This window comes from Sphaerodactylus townsendi, linkage group LG09, assembly GCF_021028975.2.
Source record: "Sphaerodactylus townsendi isolate TG3544 linkage group LG09, MPM_Stown_v2.3, whole genome shotgun sequence".
Classification (NCBI taxonomy): Eukaryota; Metazoa; Chordata; class Lepidosauria; order Squamata; family Sphaerodactylidae; genus Sphaerodactylus; species Sphaerodactylus townsendi.
The window spans coordinates 16,141,199-16,159,516 of NC_059433.1; the positions used below are offsets into that span (position 1 = coordinate 16,141,199).

General features: G+C 39.5%; 2 protein-coding genes across 3 annotated transcripts in view; both read left to right on the plus strand.

The window, feature by feature from the left end:
* The window catches only part of LOC125438692 (leukocyte elastase inhibitor-like), a 164,189-nt gene that overhangs the window by 70,668 nt on the left and 75,203 nt on the right, over positions 1–18,318 (plus strand). The window lies entirely within an intron of this gene.
* WRNIP1 (WRN helicase interacting protein 1) overlaps positions 18,292–18,318 on the plus strand; it is a 21,505-nt gene continuing 21,478 nt past the window's right edge. The window contains exon 1 of the mRNA XM_048507362.1: positions 18,292–18,302. Within this exon, the coding sequence (XP_048363319.1) occupies positions 18,292–18,302 (11 nt within the window). The remainder of the gene's footprint in view (positions 18,303–18,318) is intronic.

Below are 18,318 nucleotides of genomic sequence, written 5' to 3' on the forward strand. Positions count from 1 at the left end.
CGTGGGCGGGGCTTCAACGGCCAGCAGGCCGACGACGGGGACAAGGTGAGTGGGACGGGGAAGGGAAACAGCGTGTTCCCAGCGGTGCTGTTCGCACCACGCCGCCGGGAACACGCTGTCGGGGGAAAAACAACCCTTTAAAGGGTTGTTTTTCAGCAGCAGTGCCGCCTGTGCGAATGGCTCCCTCGGGACAGCGTTTATCCCGTCCCCAGGGCGTCATTTAAGGGCCGTGCGGAAACGGCCTCTGAGATCATTTTTAATAGCAAATGATTTCCCGCTACCACTAGCTCCCACCTGGTTGACAACCCTAGGGTAGACTTTGAGGAGGGTAGGGTTTTGGAGGGGAATACTTCAGTGGGATATAATGCCATAGACCTCACCTTCTGAAGCGGCCATTTTCTTCAGATGAACTGATCTTTGTTGCCTGGTGATCAGCTGCAAAACTGGAGATTGGCAACTCTACTGATAGGGGGATTGGTCAAAGTTGATGCAACAGGGGCCTTCTCGTTTTAAACCAAAAAAGCACTGGCTGGATCCAGCCCATTTTTTGTTTGCCTTCCTCCGCCAAGGTCTTTATTTGCAACATTTGCTCCCTCCCTCTGGCCCCTTCCGCACACACAAAATAATGCGTTTTCAAACCACTTTCACAACTGTTTGCAAGTGGATTTTGCCATTCCGCACAGCTTCAAAGAGCACTGAAAGCAGTTTGAAAGTGCATTATTCTGCATGTGCAGAATGAGCCTCCCTTTCCTCTTATTCAGCCATTTTGTATTACACTTCATTTTAGCTTTGAACATACAAGCCTGCAGCACCTTTCATTTTTTGTTCATGTTAACCAGGTCCTTAGAAAATATTGTGTGCAAATAAATACATGTTATATTTAACAAGAAATTCCAATGGGGACTGGCAGCAAGTCTTGAATGTATTTAAGATCAGTGTTTTAGTCACCATCTGTTTTTTTCAAAAAATGTACCTAATTTATTATTTTATTGTGTGTTATATGTTGGAAGCTGTCCTGAGCCCACGAGGGAGATGGAGGTATAGAAGCCAAATAAATGAAATGAAGCCAGTCAGTTTTAAAGCACTGCACAGGGCCCATTTTGTTTGGAACTTTGGTGGGGGAGAGGAAGGACTTTAGCCCCTCCTCAAAATGTTGCCCCAACCTAAAACAGCCCAGGAGGTATTATTTGCCCCTTGGGGGAATTGCACATATAAGCATTCAGTCTCTGTGGAGGTCACATGTTAAATGTGTAGTTCAAGCCTGAGATGACTGATAAGGAAGTGAAAAGTACCTTCTGAAAGAAACAGAGAGATTCCATATTCAGATAATAGGTTTTTGTAAATCAATGCCCTTTTATTGAAGAAGCTAGAAAGGTAACTTAATAGTCCAAAGTGAATTGTAGCTGGAAATGAAAATATCACCACATGAAAAAAAAACTCCACGAAAAGTTCAATGAATAAACGGAAGTGGAAGCAGAAAGCAAATAAATAAATAAATCCTAATTAATGCAGTTACTGACAGGGCAATCCAATATGTGTACATGAGCAGAAAGATAATGCTTGCAGAGCTGTGTATGTATGGGCCAAAAACAGCGGTGTGAAAACAGTGTGAAAATGGTGTAAACACTTTTACACTGTTTAAAACCATTTTACACTGTTTTCACACTGTTTTCACACTGCTGTTTTTGGCTCATGCGGAATCTGCCACAGAGAGTAGTGGCTGTTTAACAACCTGTAATATCAGCTGACACTTGTGGAAGTTACCAGGCTATATATAAAATATGTTTTAGTTTGGAATATATCAGTTTAGAATATAGTCAATAGATGAATGCAAAGCTATACAATGTTTATAGTAATTTAAAAATCTGTAAGATTAGATACCATTTCAGTCTTTTAAAAAAAATTTATTGATTTTCTCAAAATAATTACACAGAAGAAGATTGTAAACAGGAAAACTAGAAAAAATAACACAAGAATAATAAACAGAAAAATACCTAACTACAAAACCGAAAACACAACAACCAAATGGAACTTAATATCCTAACAAAATAATGTATAAACATAACACCACTTTGAGAGAGAACCTTCTATCTTCTTTTATTCCATCTAGCATTCTATTCTTAGATTTTATTAACACCCATTGATACATATCAATTTAACAAATACTTATAACCTTAACTATTTGTGGTGTAGTGTGTATGTCTTCTTAAGAGACTAGTATTTAAGGACATGTAAGGAAGGGGAATAGATGCAGCTGTTGGAGTGTTTTACAGAGTGCTTGGCTGAGCTTGAATAAAGTATTGATTACAAGGCTTGGAGGATTTATTGCAAAGACATAACACTATTAACATATTGATGTTATTGATTCAGCCTCATATTGAAAAAAATGCTTTTCACTTCTCATCAAACTTAGATTTTAACTTTCTGTTTACAAAGTTTGTCAGTTGCATCATTGTAGCATATTCTCTTACTTTATCCTCCCCAGTTTCCATATTTGGGCAACTTTCAGTCTTCCAGTTAGATGCTATTAACATTTTAGCAGCTGTTAATGTAACCTCAGCTTGTGGGTTCTGTGGGGCAGTACTTGGAATGAGTTGCAACAACAATTTTTAAACAACAAAATGGTTTACTTTTCTTTACAATTAACACTTTTAAAACATCAACATTTAACGTTACAATTCAAGGTCCTGTTCAGGTTGCATTTCAAGTCCTTCTATTTACAGTCTACTGATATTGCCAAGTCCAATTCTTCTTTGCAAGTGGGTTGGCTCCTGAAGACTCCAAGGGCTTGATGAACAGGTTGCAACATGATGAAGGTCTCCAGGAGAACTCTCACCCATTACAACCACAAAAGAAAACCCTGAAACAATAAACTCCAACATTTACAACATAGCAAAAACAACAACTACCTTCCCAGTAGTTCCCAACAATATTGCAATTACCTTAACAAGGTGTTAAGGGCTTATAGAAATCAAGGTCCGAGTCTGGTACCCTTGTCTTCTGCAAAGAGCTCTTTCAGCCTTTCTGCTGCTCTGAGTCTCCACCCCCTTACTGGGTCAACCCATTCTGGGCCAACCCATTCTGGGCATGGGGGTTACATTCTCCCCCACTAAAATTCTGTCGTCCCGACAGTAATTACAATGCAACTCTTGAAATCATTGCACAATGATTTCCCCAGAGATTCCTGTACTTGGAGGAACCACATTTGGTGCATCTGAATGCAGAACATTGTCTTTCCCTTGCAAGGATTTCCAACTGTTCCAAACTTAGCTGCACTGGAAGTTTGCAAAACTTTCCAGCAAATGTTGCGATTCAGCCAATTAGTTTGCAGAAGGGATGGGGGGTTGCAACTGGAATCCCCTCCTTCATGCAACTGCCAAACAGAATCATGTGCTTCAAATTCACATAGCAACATCTCTTGAACTTACATCACATAACAAAACAGTTATATGGGGATCAAACCCCAACTTGCTGCACATTTCCATTGCAAGCAATTTATATTTGCAATCTCACTTCCAAGCCCCACGTTGGGCGCCATTTGTAACCTCAGCTTGTGGGTTCTGTGGGGCAGTACTTGGAATGAGTTGCAACAACAATTTTTAAACAACAAAATGGTTTACTTTTCTTTACAATTAACACTTTTAAAACATCAACATTTAACGTTACAATTCAAGGTCCTGTTCAGGTTGCATTTCAAGTCCTTCTATTTACAGTCTACTGATATTGCCAAGTCCAATTCTTCTTTGCAAGTGGGTTGGCTCCTGAAGACTCCAAGGGCTTGATGAACAGGTTGCAACATGATGAAGGTCTCCAGGAGAACTCTCACCCATTACAACCACAAAAGAAAACCCTGAAACAATAAACTCCAACATTTACAACATAGCAAAAACAACAACTACCTTCCCAGTAGTTCCCAACAATATTGCAATTACCTTAACAAGGTGTTAAGGGCTTATAGAAATCAAGGTCCGAGTCTGGTACCCTTGTCTTCTGCAAAGAGCTCTTTCAGCCTTTCTGCTGCTCTGAGTCTCCACCCCCTTACTGGGTCAACCCATTCTGGGCCAACCCATTCTGGGCATGGGGGTTACATTAACATATACAAACATAATTCATTAGCAGCAAGAGGGAACTTAGTCTTGAATATTTTTTGAATTTTTGCATGAACTTCCACCCAATACTTTTTAATTCTTTTACAAGTCCACCACATGTGAAAGAAGGATCCAACTTCTTCTTGACATTTCCAGCAAAGCCCGATTGCTCATTTGCATAATGTCTTTGGGAATCATATACCATCTGTAAAACATTTTGTACCAGTTCTCTTTTAACTTTTGACATGTAGTAAATTTAATATATTTGGCCGATAATGCCTCCCATTGTTGGAAGGTAATTTCTTCTTGGAGGTTTTGCCTCCATTTTGCCATGCAAACTTTCACTTGCTCTGTTTCTGTTTCACATTTAAGCAGGATTTTATATATCCTTTCCAACAAATGTTGTTTCTGTGATTTAATCACTTTTTCAAATTCTGTCATGTCTCCCTCTAATTTTAATTCTCTTCTGAGTCTGAATATTAATTGAAAATATATCAGCCACTGAATTATCTTTCCTTTATCTCTTTCCATGACTTGATATCCCTTCCCTATTAATCATTTCTTTATAGAGTATGTTATCATTCTTCTTTCTCATCTCTCTAGGGCCGTTTCCGCACGGGCAAAATATGACGTCGTCGCAACGGAAAAAGAAGCGTCAGAGCGAGAGCGTTCGCACGCGCAGCGGCGGAGGTGCGCAGTCGCGCCGTCGCGAAAACGCTAAACCGGCGCGAAGACGGTGTATTCAGAAAACGCTTAAAACCACTCTTTTTCCCCATGTGACGCATCGACGCCGCACTCGTGCGAACAGCCGCCACGGAGCTGTCGTCACAAATGGCGTCGGGCCTGCACGGCTTCGCAAGTGCGCAGGCGCAACGTCGCGAGACGCCGCTTCCGCAGCGCTTCCGTGCGAACCGTCACATTTCTGCGGGGCTGCGGACGCCCGCAGCTCCGCCTGTCTGTGTGAACGCTTTTTTTGGGATGCGTCGCAATTTGCGACGTCATCGCGTCGCTGCTTTTGGCCGTGCGGAAACGGCCTATTATAGTAAGCTTCCATAGAAGATTTTAGAGTTAAAACTGAAGGACTAAGTGTTAGACTATTCTTTTTCCAAATTCCAAAAAGTCCTTTCCTTATTACATGGAAGTCTTTTCCAATTAAATCTTTCTTCTGATCTGATTTTTCATCCATAAATGATTATGTATTCCTACTTTCAGATCAGTTGTTTCTAATTTTATTATTCTTTGATCTGGGTTTTTTTAATCCAATTTGCAATCCATATTGCAGCCTGATAGTATAATTTAATATTAGTTATGACTAGTCCTCTTTTTTTCTCATCTTGTAGCACCTTAAATCTTATTCTTGATTTTTTATTGCTCCAAATAAATCTATTGATTTGGATTTGCCATTCTTTCAATATTTGTTCTTGTATGTATAAAGGGAGCACTTGAAATAAGAAATTAACAAGACATTCATTTTAATGGTAGCCATTTTACACAGCCAGGATAATCTCAATTTGGTCCATTTTTGTAGATCTTCCTGTATTTTCTTCCAGGTTACTTCATAATTGTCTTTATAAAACGTAACATTTTGTCCCTTTTAGTTGTCCCCTAAATATTTTATTGGACATCACATCTGGTAACCTTTTCAATGTTTTTTCTTCTTGTTTGGTTAGAAACTTTGTGATAATTTTTATTTTTTGTCTGTTGACTTTGTATCCTGAAAGTGTTCAAATAATTTGATTTGGTCCATCAGATGTTTTATTGAAAGTAATATTCTGGAGCTAAACCATTGGCCCAGGTGCTTTACCTTTTTGAATAACCTTTATGGCCTGTGACAGTTCATGGATGAAATATTTCCATTCAGTACCTCTCTAGCCTTCCCCTGGGAATCCTTTAAAGCTTCCTGCTCAAGAATTCTTTTTAGTTTTGTATAGTTTTTTTTAAAAGAGACAGATTGTTCTTGTATCTCTTTTTCTGAGTGAATAATCTTGCCATTCTTCTTAATCCCTGTGATTGTTCTTTTATCAGTATTTTTTCTCAGGCAGTATGCTAAAAATCTTTTTGGTTTATTTGCATGTTCAAAAGTTTTTTGCTTTATAAATTTTAACTTATTTTGCATCTCTTTTGATTATTTTGCAGTTTTAAATTGGTCTAACTGATTCTGTAACATTTTTATTTCTTTCAATTTTTTGTCTAATTTCTTTTTATGTAGCTCATCCAGAATTTTTATTCCATTTATAATGCAGCTGGATGTTTTTTGTTCCATCTTATTTTTCTTCTGTTTGGCAGCTATTGCTATCAATTTTGCACTAAAAATGTTTTAGTTGTTTCTCGGATCATTGTGTTTGACATCCCTTATGTTCCGTTTATTTTGAAAAATTCTTTCAAATCTTCTTTACATTTTTAACTACATATTTTTTGCAGTAGAAGGTTATCTTCTAATCACCATCTCTTTCTTCCTTTTCTCATTCTCTGACATTTTATTTCTATTGTGTTGTGATCCATGTAAATCTTTGGTTTTATTTCTGTCTTTGGGGGAATTGTTCTGGGTAGGGGTGCCAAATTTACAGCAGGGCTGCTGGTGTGAGTCTCCTGAAAGGAACCACCAAACTTTGCTAAAGTTTGCTTAGGAGGGGCAAATGCTGTGGGCATCAGGTTCACCTTCAACTGGGTGTTCACAGCATTTGCCCCTTCCAAGCAAACTTTAGCAAATTTGGCTGGTTCCTTTCAAGAGACTCACACAAGCAGTCCTGCAGGAAATAAGTGCCCCTACCCAGAGCAAGACCCCCACCAGAGTGCTCCCCATTGAAACCTCTACCAGAGAGCCAGCTGGGCATAACAGCAAGCCCCATTGAAGTCTATGGTGGGAAAAGTTATTTTTCCCACCATAGAACTTGCTGAAGAGCCTGGCAGATTCTGTGCTCTGCAGTGGTTCCATTGTAGCCAATGGGGAATTTCTGAGTGAGTAAACAGATTGCATATTTTCCAAGGTAGAAGCACCAGACTTTCAAGGTGGCTCCAGGAGGCCCTCCTGGTAATAGCATCCAGGGGCAGTGGGCAGTGGGCAGGGGCAGTGGGCAGGGGCAGTGGGAGGGGGGCAGTGAGAGAGTTCAGTGATAACTCAGTCAGCAGGCTTCATGTGCAGGAGCAGGGAAACAAAATAAGTCTTTTGGGGGCCCATAATATCACTGGATGGCAGCTGTGACTTTTCTTTACCTTAAGAAAAATAACAACACTTTTTAAAATAAACTTTTCTTTACCTTAAGAAAAATAATACCACTTTTTTAAAAAAAACTTCTCTCTTGCATGCATATATGTGTGTGTTAAAAACAATCTTATAAGAATGTTTTCCTTTTTTTCATTCTTGACTGCATTAAATATCTGCACAAGCATTTGCCAGTTGGCTGAAGTTTTAAGTTATTCCGGCAAAACAGCAAGGGAAATATTTGCAGCAGGTTTTTGGAAGACCTGCCTTGCAAATGGTCTCAGACTGCATAGTTTACTTTCGTTCTCTACAGACCAGTTTCCTCCCTGAAAGAGCAAAGAGAGCTCCTGCTGAGCAGGGATCCCAGCTCTGAATCCAAATGAGTAAAATACAAATGCAAAAATTTACAAGAGTCAGTTTCAAAGTATTGTTAATGTTTTGCCTTAAGTATGCATTTTTCCAAAGATTTGACGGAAATTAACATTTCAAATTTAGGAACACACACTATTTGTTTCTTGCTGCTCTAGGGCCAAAGTCATTCAACAGCACCTTGGAGTGGGTTTCCTCCTGCTCTTGGGTCAGGCATTTTAGTCCATTTCCCTTCCTCTGCATTCTCCATATTAATATTTTCTGCAAGGAGGCAAGATGAATGCCAGAATATCAGCTTTAAAGAGTCTTTGCAGGGCTTTGCACGTCTATTTATGATTTTGGTCTTCTAAAAATCTGCCTTTTGTTGTCTTTTTGAAGGGAGAGGTCTCTTTCTGCTCAGCATGATGGGGAGCTCCATGTGGAGAGATACATGTGTACAGGAAGCAGTCACACATATTCCAACACATCTTTTTAAAGAATATGCCAGTTACAAACAATTACAGGTTTTCTGATCTCTGATATTTTATGTGGTGTGTTGTTCAAAAAATGGGGTTTGATCCAACTAAGCCACTTGCTCGTGGGATCTTTATTTTCCCTCACTAAATCCCCTGCTTCTGCTAAAAAAATTCCTCAGGAACCCTGGGAAGAAGGATTGCAGTGGAAAGAAGGAATTGGCAGAAATTGCCCTAAGGGCAATTCCACACATGAGTAAAATAGGTTCGACCCAGTTCCCTGAGAAGGGTACTGACCTAGGTTGAAGCCATTGTTGTTCCCCACTACAACCAGCTTGATCCCAGCTCGGAGGGCGGAATCATCCTGTGCCTCTTCGCCACTCCGTTCCGATTGGCTACTATTCTACGGCCATGTTCCGTCTAACCCCACACACGTTATAAAAAAAACTGCCACAGGAATGGAGGGACGAAGGTGGTGTTTTTTGATTGGCCAGCTGTGCGCATGCCCGAAACACTCAGCTGTGATTGGCTGAATGGGGGACTCCTGGCACCAGAGATTCCGCACTTTACTGGAATCGAGCTGAGTTCGAGCGTGGTTCCCTGAAAAAGTAGTCGTTCCCAACTGGAGTCGGAAATTTGACCGTTACATGGGGTGAAGCTGGTACAAAACCATGTCGATTCCAGTGGTTGTGCGGAGCACTTAGGTCGAATGCAGCTTGAACTTAGGTCGATAACGCAAGTGCGGAATCGACCTTAGGGTGCTATTCTGGAACAGCCCTACTCCAGCAGTCCTTTCCAGAAAGGTGTTCTTAGCATTACAGCCTTGTTATTGTACAAATTATGGAAGAGTTGATGCCGTAACAGAGAGGGGCAGTTTCTGCTAGGGATGCTTGGACCTGGAGATCCTCTAGAATTACTCTTCAACTCCAGATTACAGAGATCAGTTCTCTTGGGGAAATGGATGCTTTGGAAGGTGGACTCTTGTGGCGCTGTACCCCACCGAGGTCCATGTCCTCCCCAAACTCCATCCCCAGATCTCCGGGAGTTCTCCAACCTGGATCTGGTAACCCTACCTCCCCTTATCCCTCATCAGTAGCCTGGGGTCATCTGGCAACCCTAGTTTCTGTTGATTATTTTTTTTCTACTACAGCCCTCTGTGTGGCATCTTATCTCATTCCCAGGAGTCTGCTAAACTGCAGGAGCACCTTTCAGGGTGTGTGGGAAGAGGAAGACCGCAAGTTCTCTTCTCTGAATTAAACTCTTTCAACTTAAGAGTTCCAATCAAGTTGCACCTAAAATTTGTAGATTAGAGGTGAAGGTGGAGGCAATTGTTTGTAGAAAACACAAATACAGTGTTGTACTTTGACCTGAGGAGAAATCTTTTCCTGGTAGGTTGGCAAGAGAAAAGAGAAAGCCCAAATAACAATTTATTATTAAGTGTAAGAATAGTAATGTCACATTTGACACATGCCAGAAGTAATATCATCACATCACTGGCAATGCAAGGGGGTTCTAGTATATGAACAAAAACTCTATGGTAGAAGTTAGCACAACAAAGCATTGCACAGCCAATTTCTGGAGAAGATTAAGGACAAAGTGGGCCTTTAGTCCCTTTCCTAATAATCCTTAGCTTAGAGACCCAGGGTAGTATAATGGTAGAATGGCAGATTAGAATCTGGGAGACCCTGGTTTGAAACCCGTCTCTGCCACGGAAGCTCACTATGTGACCTTGGACCAATCATTCTGTCTCAGCCTCACTTACCTCACTGGATTGTTCTTATGAGGATAAAAATAGACAATGGCAGAATATTTTAAGCCACTTTTGGTCCTCATTGTGGAGAAAAAGAGTTAATAAATAGATTTGTCTTTCTTACTAGTGCTGAGTGGGCATTTTCATAGCATTCTCCAGTATGACCCCAAGATTTCTTTTCTGCTCAGTCACCACCAGTTCAGATTTTATTAGCATATCTAGGTTATGAATTGTTTTGCTCCAATGTGCATCTTGCTTAACCTAATTTGCGACACTGCTGCCCATTCACGTAGTATTTAAAAAAATCCTCTTGGAGTTCTTAGTATTTCCCTTTGGGTTTTAACCATCCCAAATAAAGATAGGCAGATATTCCTAAGATAGGCAGATCTACTGTTTCCAAAGATGTAGAGTCATAAGCACCCTGCCTGAGTTATGGGATTGTAAAAATATTGGCTCTCCTCAGGATGGTTTTGGTTTTTATGGGTTCATATTACAGAATTCCTCTTTCTGGGTTCTATTTGGAACACATTCTTTATAGAAAGACCCTAATTGATGTCAGTGGGAGTTGTGTCTGACACAAAGAGTAAAGAAAGTAGTGTTTAGTTTTCACTCTCAGAAACATAGCCATTTAGAAGACATACTCAAAATGGCACATGTATTTCATGTATTATTATACTAACAGATATTTGGTTTCTAAAAAATACCTATGTCGCGGAGTAATGAAGCCAAATAATTTCATTCATTCATATTTCTTGGTTACTTTGTGCAACATAGCTGCACTACTCAAGAGGCTTTTGGACGATGGCAGAGGTACTAGGATATGTAATAGGCTAGAAATCTCCTCTTACTCTGCATCCTGTGGATCCTTCCTGGGCTCTGTAATTCCACTCATCTCAGAAAACTCCCAATGCTGGTAGGATAATTTGATTAAAAAAATTAATATCATGATCCCCAGTAAAACATATAAGGCCCTGTTCTTGCTTTAGCAATAAAAAGAGTGATATTATATTTGATCTGGTCTAGTGAGAGACAGTTTGGCCTAGTGCCGTGGTGGCGAACCTTTGGCACTCCAGATGTTATGGTCTACAATTCCCATCAGCCCTTGCCAGCACGGCCAATTGGCCATGCTGGCAGGGGCTGATGGGAATTGTAGACCATAACATCTGGAGTGCCAAAGGTTCGCCACCACTGGCCTAGTGGTTAAGAGTGGTGAATTCTAATGTGAAGAACTGAGTTTGATTCCCCAATCCTAGACATGAAGCCTGCTGAGTGACCCTGGACTAGTCACAGAACTCTCTCATCTCTACTTACCTCACAAGGTGTCTGTTGTGGGGAGAGGAAAAGACAGGAATTTGTAAGCCACTCTGAGACTCCTTAAATGTAGAGAAAAGCAAGGTATAAAAGCCAACTCTTCTTCAAGGGAGATTTGTGCTTGCATTGCAGTACTTAACATCATCCACCTGGCTGCTTGTATGTTTTGAGGTAGAGGGTCCATTGTGTGAGGCAATTGCTAGTAGAGGTAGACTTGGTGGGGCAGCAACCTCCCTCTTTCCCTGCCATTCCTAAGTTCTCCTATCTCACTTAAATTGTGCCTCTGCCCCTTCCCAGAAGCCAAAAGATTCAGTCCTTCTTGTTTTCTCTTCCACAAGCCTTCCTAAAACCAACACAGCAAGCTCACCACACACAGCTTCTGTAGCAAACATTCCGCACATGCAGAATAATGCACTTTCAAACTGCTTTCAATGCTCTTTGAAGCTGTGCGGAATGGCAAAATCCACTTGCAAACAGTTGTGAAAGTGGTTTGAAAATGCATTATTTTGCGTGTGCGGAAGGGGCCTAAGAGAAGATTCCTCCATTTCATGGGAATTTCACCCTCATGGGTTGCAAAATAATTGTAGAGTAATTAATCGACAGTGCTTTTTATTTATCAATATATTACATTTTTTTTAAATCCTACCCTTTCTCGGAAGAGCTCAAGGCAATATGCATGATTCTCCTGTCCTCCTTTTTATCCCCACCACAATGCTGCAATTAAATAATGTGGCAAAATGTAAAACACAGTAAGCTTCATAGATGAGTGGAGATTTGTACCTGACTCTCTCTATCCTGGCCTTACCAATTTTAATATGCACTCTCAGGAAATTTTATACACATTTAAAATGGATTAACTGTTTTGTGTGTGGTTCTTTAAATGTATCACCTTTACTTAACTTTCATAAAATGTACAGTTTTGAAGTGTCCTTGTATTTCCCTTATATTGTCTTCATGCTTTTTATATTTCACCTTTCCCACCAGCAACTCCCTTTAATATATATTTCACACATGGAAATAATGTACCACACAGTGATACCAAAACAAGCTTTTTAAAAAAAGGAAAACAAAGTGACTGTGAAAAATGTTTGAGTAGTTACATTAAAGAGAAAACCTGACAGAAGCCTGCCCCAATTTTACAAGTCATGGGAATATAATTATATTACTTTTCATGAAATCTTATCACACGTGAGTAGAAATAGCTGATGTTGCTAATATTTCCTACAGGGTGTATTGAAAGATAATTCACAATAAGACATGCCAGTGGTTAGAGATCAGGATGTTTGTTTGGGTTTATCATTAAGAACAAACACAATTTCCTTAAGAAAATGTTGTTAAGGTTCCTTCAAATCAATATCTGACATTTTATACGAACCTTCTCAACTTGAGGCAGCCAGCTGAAATTGGTCTAATAAAAACACAAGTGATATTTTTGCTACTGTAGCTAGACTTAAGTTACAGCTCAAAGATGTGTGATAAGAAACTGAGCTGAATGGAAGAACTTCTGACCATATAAGCACTTCGAGTTCCATAGTAGAAGAAAGGTGGGACATGAAAATAAGTAATAACAAAAACTGACCTGTGTAACTTGTTGTTGGTTAGAGGTTTTCTAATGATATCAGATGAACATCTGAGCATCATGGAAGAGAGGTTTCCTGTCTTTTGGGCATAGTATTTGAAATATACCTGGCGATGTCAACTTCTACATTTGATCAGTTTCACTTTCACATACCTACCCATCTGCACGCGTGTACACATGCGCCCGTGCACACACACAGGTTGATTCCACACTTGGGTTATCAACCTAAGTTCAAGCTGCATTCGACCTAAGTGCTCCGCACAACCACTGGGATTGACGTGGTTTTGTACCAGCTTCACCCTGTGTAACAGTCAAATTTCCAACTCCAGTTGGGAACTACTACTTTTTCAGGGAACCACGCTCGAACTCAGCTCGATTCCAATAAACTGCGGAATCTCTGGTGCCAGGAGTCCCCCATTCAGCCAATCACAGCTGAGTGTTGTGGGCATGTGTACAGCTGGCCAATCAAAAAATGCCACCTTCGTCCCTCCATTCCTATGGCAGTTTTTTTAAATAACGTGTGTGGAAATAGACGGAACATGGCCATAGAACAGTAGTCAATCGGAATGGAGCGACGAAGAGGCACAGGATGATTCTGCCCTCCGAGCTGGGATCAAGCTGGTTGCAGTGGGGAACAACAATAGGTTAGTACCCTTCTCAGGGAACTGGGTCGAATCTATTTTACTCGTGTGCGGAATCACCCACAGTTTATTTATTGGTGCTGGGGTTAAACAAAGCCTGTGCCATAAATATAGAAAGGCTTGAGGAGGTTGGTTGGCAAATGCTTATTGCTGTTGATAAATAAGTCTGCTCACCTATTTATCTAGGTTTTGTCCCTTGTTTCCCTTTTCTTACAATAAATATCCTATCTCATTGATTTATAAAAAAAATCTATGTCCTTTCTGCATTTTTTTTACTACTCCATGTTGTAGTAAAATAATATCATTTTCAGCACAGTCCAGATGGGGTAGTAGTGGCTCAGGACTGCCTCTAAAGGGGCTTTGGGCAACATGGAAAAGAAGGGTTATTTGAAAACCCTCCTGCCACCCAAATTGCTCCATAGCCCAAACAGGCTTAAACCACATGAAAGTGCTATATAAGTCTGTGAGCTCTGAGGGTGGTGTTCCTAGGCTGGAATGCCAGTGGAAACCATCTTTAGTCAGAGCAACCCAAAGGGGAAAGCCAGGAGGGGACAGGGACTCTTGGACCTTGAACCAAGAAGTGACAGGACAGGGGCAACAGGTCGTGTGGAGGAGGGGACGAGGAAGTTCCAGGGATCAGGGACAGCCCTTTTGGTAGCAGCCCTGTGGCTCCATAGGCTACACTAATTGAGCCGCCTTGCCAACACCCAGGGCAAGGACAGGAATGAGTCAGTGAGGCTGTATTAATGGGATGGATTACTCCACAAGTACTCCTATATTAGGAATACTCCTATATTAATGGGATGGATACTCCCATCTTATACACTCTCCCCAAAGTACATAAACTGGGATGCCCACCACTGGGACACCCCATTGTATCTGCATCCTCCTCCGTGTTGGAACCTTTAGCCATTTATATTGATCATCATCTCCAACCTTTTGTCAAAAAATGACATCCTATGTACAAGATTCATCCCAACAATAAGCATTCCTTGGAGAAGTGAATAAAACAATGCAAAAATTTGAACAACGGGGTTATCCAAATAGGATCGTTAAAAGAGCTGTAAATAGAATTATGGATACTCCACAAGAACATTTGTTACAATATAAGACCAGAAAAACAGCTAATAGAATTCATTGGGCTATTAGTTATATGCGATGAAGATTAAATCCATCATCATGCAACATTGGCATATTGTATTCTTAAATTAAGATAATTGATTTTGACAAACAGCAACACTAAATATAAATGGTTCAATAATGAAAGAGTTCCACATACAAAAGGGAACACGACAAGGGTGTCCCCTTTCCCCCTTAATCTTTAACATAGTGTTTGAAAATTTACTTAAAAAGTTAAAAATTGAAAATTGCTTTAATGGAATTAAATTTTTAAAAGTTAAATTAAAATTAAAAGCACATTCAGATGATCTTGTCTTATTTATTGATGACCCAATTAATAATTTAACCAACACGTTAGAGACAATAGAAAACTTCAGGAAATACGCAGGTTTTAAATTAAATGAAAATAAAAATAAAATAAAACTTCTAACATTTAATCTAAATCAAAAAGAGAAGAGAGAATTAAGAGATGTCTCAGGTTTACAAATTGCAAAAAGAGTAAAATACTTAGGGATTATTTTAGAAAATAATAAACAAATCTTTAATAATAATTACAACCAAACATGGATAAAAATAAAAACTGGGAAGATGCTTTAAGACAGTGGTGGTAAACCTATGGCACTCCAGATGTTCAGCATGGCCAATTGATGGAAATTGTAGTCCATGAACATCTGGAGTGCCATAGGTTTGCCACCACTGCTTTAAGATTATATAGTAAATTCTCATCTAGTTTAGTACTGAGGGAAAATTACCTCAAAATTCTACTCAGATGGTACCTGACACCAAAGACACTTGTGATAATATATAATGAACAATCTCCAAAACGTTGGAGATGTAAGAAAGAAATAGGGACACTACTACATATGTGGTGGCATAAACATAAAAAGTATTGGCAGGAAGTACACAACTTAAAGGAAATTTATTTTGAAGCAACTCTGGAAATATATTTACTAGGATTAGGAATGAAAACATTACCAAATATTAATATAAAACTTTTTTTGTATATTTCAACTGCAGCCAGGATAAAGATTGCAAAATTCTGGAAAAAGGAGCAAGCACCAACAACACAAGATTGGCTTAAACAATTATCACAATATTTTCAATTTGACAAGCTATCAATGAAAATTAAAGAATTACCAATGGCACAAATTTCAGAAGACCTGGAGAGACTACATACAGTTTCTGGAAAAGGGAAGCAAGAATAAAGTATTAGAAGACAATGTACTATAACTATATTAACAAAATGTGAAGTAGTAAGAACTAAGACAGAAGAATAGGAGAAGCATATTGCCATTGGTTTACATATGATCAAATAGACCAGGGGTAGTGAACCTGTAGCTCAAGAGCCGCATGCGGCTCTTCTGCCCTTGCACTGCAGCTCCACGAGCCGAGCCGCTGGTCCCATCCTTGCCCGCCCTGCAGGCAGCAGGGTGGACGCATCCACGCGCTTCTCAGAATGAGCGGAGTAAAAGGTAAAAAACCCCAATATATACCGTGTTATCTTTATTTTAAATGTCAAAAATTATTTGCGGCTCCAAGTGTTTTCTTTTCCCATGGAAAACGGGTCCAAGTGGCTCTTTGAGTGTTAAAGGTTCCCTACCCCTGAAATAGACAATTGCAATTAGACAAGAAATACATGGAAATAAATAGACAAAAAACCGAGCAACACTTAATATTGTTAGATGATCAAAAGGAAAAATTACCAGATTGTTCAAACTTCTCTTAATACTACAAACAGAAAAAGAAAATGTAAAAAGATGTAATGATTAACTTGGCAAGAGATCTTGGTCATAATGTACAATATCAAGACTGGGAAGATTCATTTAAATTATATAGTAAATTTTCTGCCAGTCTAAAATTAAGGGAAATTGTTTAAAACTCTTACGTAAGTGGTATCTGACACCATATAAGCTGGCCAAAGTATGCACCAATCAATCTCCACTGTGCTGGAAATGTAAAAATGAAATTGGAACACTATTACATATGTGGTGGACATGTCCCAAAATTAAAAAATTCTGGAATGAAATTCATACAACAATTAAAAATATAACAAAAATATCATTTGAACCAACTGCAGAAATGTATCTTTCAGGATTGGAAATAAAGAAAATTCCAAATCTTAACATAGATTTATTTCTATATATGTCTACAGCTGCAAGAATGAAAATAGCTAAAACCTGGAAGACCGACCTCTCACCAACAAAAGAAGACTGGATGACTCAAGTCACAGAATATCTCCACCTGGACAGGATGTCTATAAGATTGAAAGAACTCCCACTTGTAAAATTCTTAAAGACATGGGACAAATTTATTATATTTCTAGAAAAGAGTTCCAATACTGAAATAATTGAAAAATACATAATGTGAAATTGTATTTGAACTTATATAACAATAAGTTAAACTAACAAAAAAGTTACACTACAAAAATAGATATATATACCTTGAATCGTGAAATTGTTATTCTAGGCTTAGTTGCTTGTTAGGGGAAGTCCTATATAATTATGATTTGGCAGTTATGTTAAAAACTGAAATGATCAAATTCATGATTGATTACTAGGACAATGTTATTTACTGGACAGATTACAGATAGCTAGTCACAGAGAATAAATGTAATGTAAAATAACCTTTAAAGTTTAAAATATAATGTATGTGAAGTAACATATATTACAGATTAGTTAATTTTAAAACAATGGAAACTATGGAAAATTAAGAAAGTGTAATAAGTGAAGTAACTTATTTGAAGTGAAGTAACTACTTTGAAGTAACTGCTTTGAAGTGAAGTAACTTCTTTAAAGACACAGAAGGAAGAACAAATTTGATACTTTATTTCATTTCGACTTCTTGTTGAAAGGTATAGTAGCTGAATCTTACCCTGTGTATGTATATTATTGTTTTTGCTGTTAAATTTATCTCCTCTTTATTTAATATTAGTAACTGAAATAACGAAGAATTACAGGTAAGAGTGAATCTTCATTATAACACTTATGGCAACACTATATAGAAAATCCAGGAAAAAAATTAATATAATTAATACACCTTCACATTATTTAAAAATGCAAATGAAAGTGATATCCCTAACCCTAAAGAGCCTCGACATTTAGAATGCTCAGGTATTTTGTTGTGCTGTGCTGTGGGCTTACAGTCCTGCCCTATGGTGGCTACCCTCCTTTTACTACTGCACGGGACTATCCTTAGCCTTCTTCGTTTGCACTAGCTTCATAGAGACTGGATAGTTGTCCAAAACAATTCTCTGTCTTCTCCCCACAGCTCTGCTAAGGGATGGGGTTTGTTTGGAATTCAAATCCTTATTGCAAGTAGTAAAAAAAACAGACTTTCTCACCCGTCCCATGAAAAGCTGCTGCCCAGCTGTGGCACAGCACCAGAAGTCACAGAAGTCCAACATGGTAGAGGCAGATATGAGAGCAAAACCAACGTGTAATCAAAACTCACACTGTGAAAGCTGAGTGAGATCTCACTCAGAAAAATAGCCAAGAGTATGTTGCAAAAATTGAAGTGATGTTTGAAAAAATTATGGCCACACAAGAGGCCACAAAGGACAAGTTATGTAAGGCCCTTTCCGCATGGACGGTCCCAGAACTGGCTGGGATGACGGTGCCGGGAATGCCATCGCCTGGCTGACCCGCCTCTTCCCCGTCCTTCCCCACTCACCTCGTCGCCATCGTCACCCTGCTGGCCTCCGAAGGCCCTCCCTCGCTGTCCTCCGACCCCTGGAGGTCGGAGGGCAGCGTTGGCGGGTCTACGGAGGCCAGCAGGGTGACGATGACGACGAGGTGAGTGGGGAAGGAC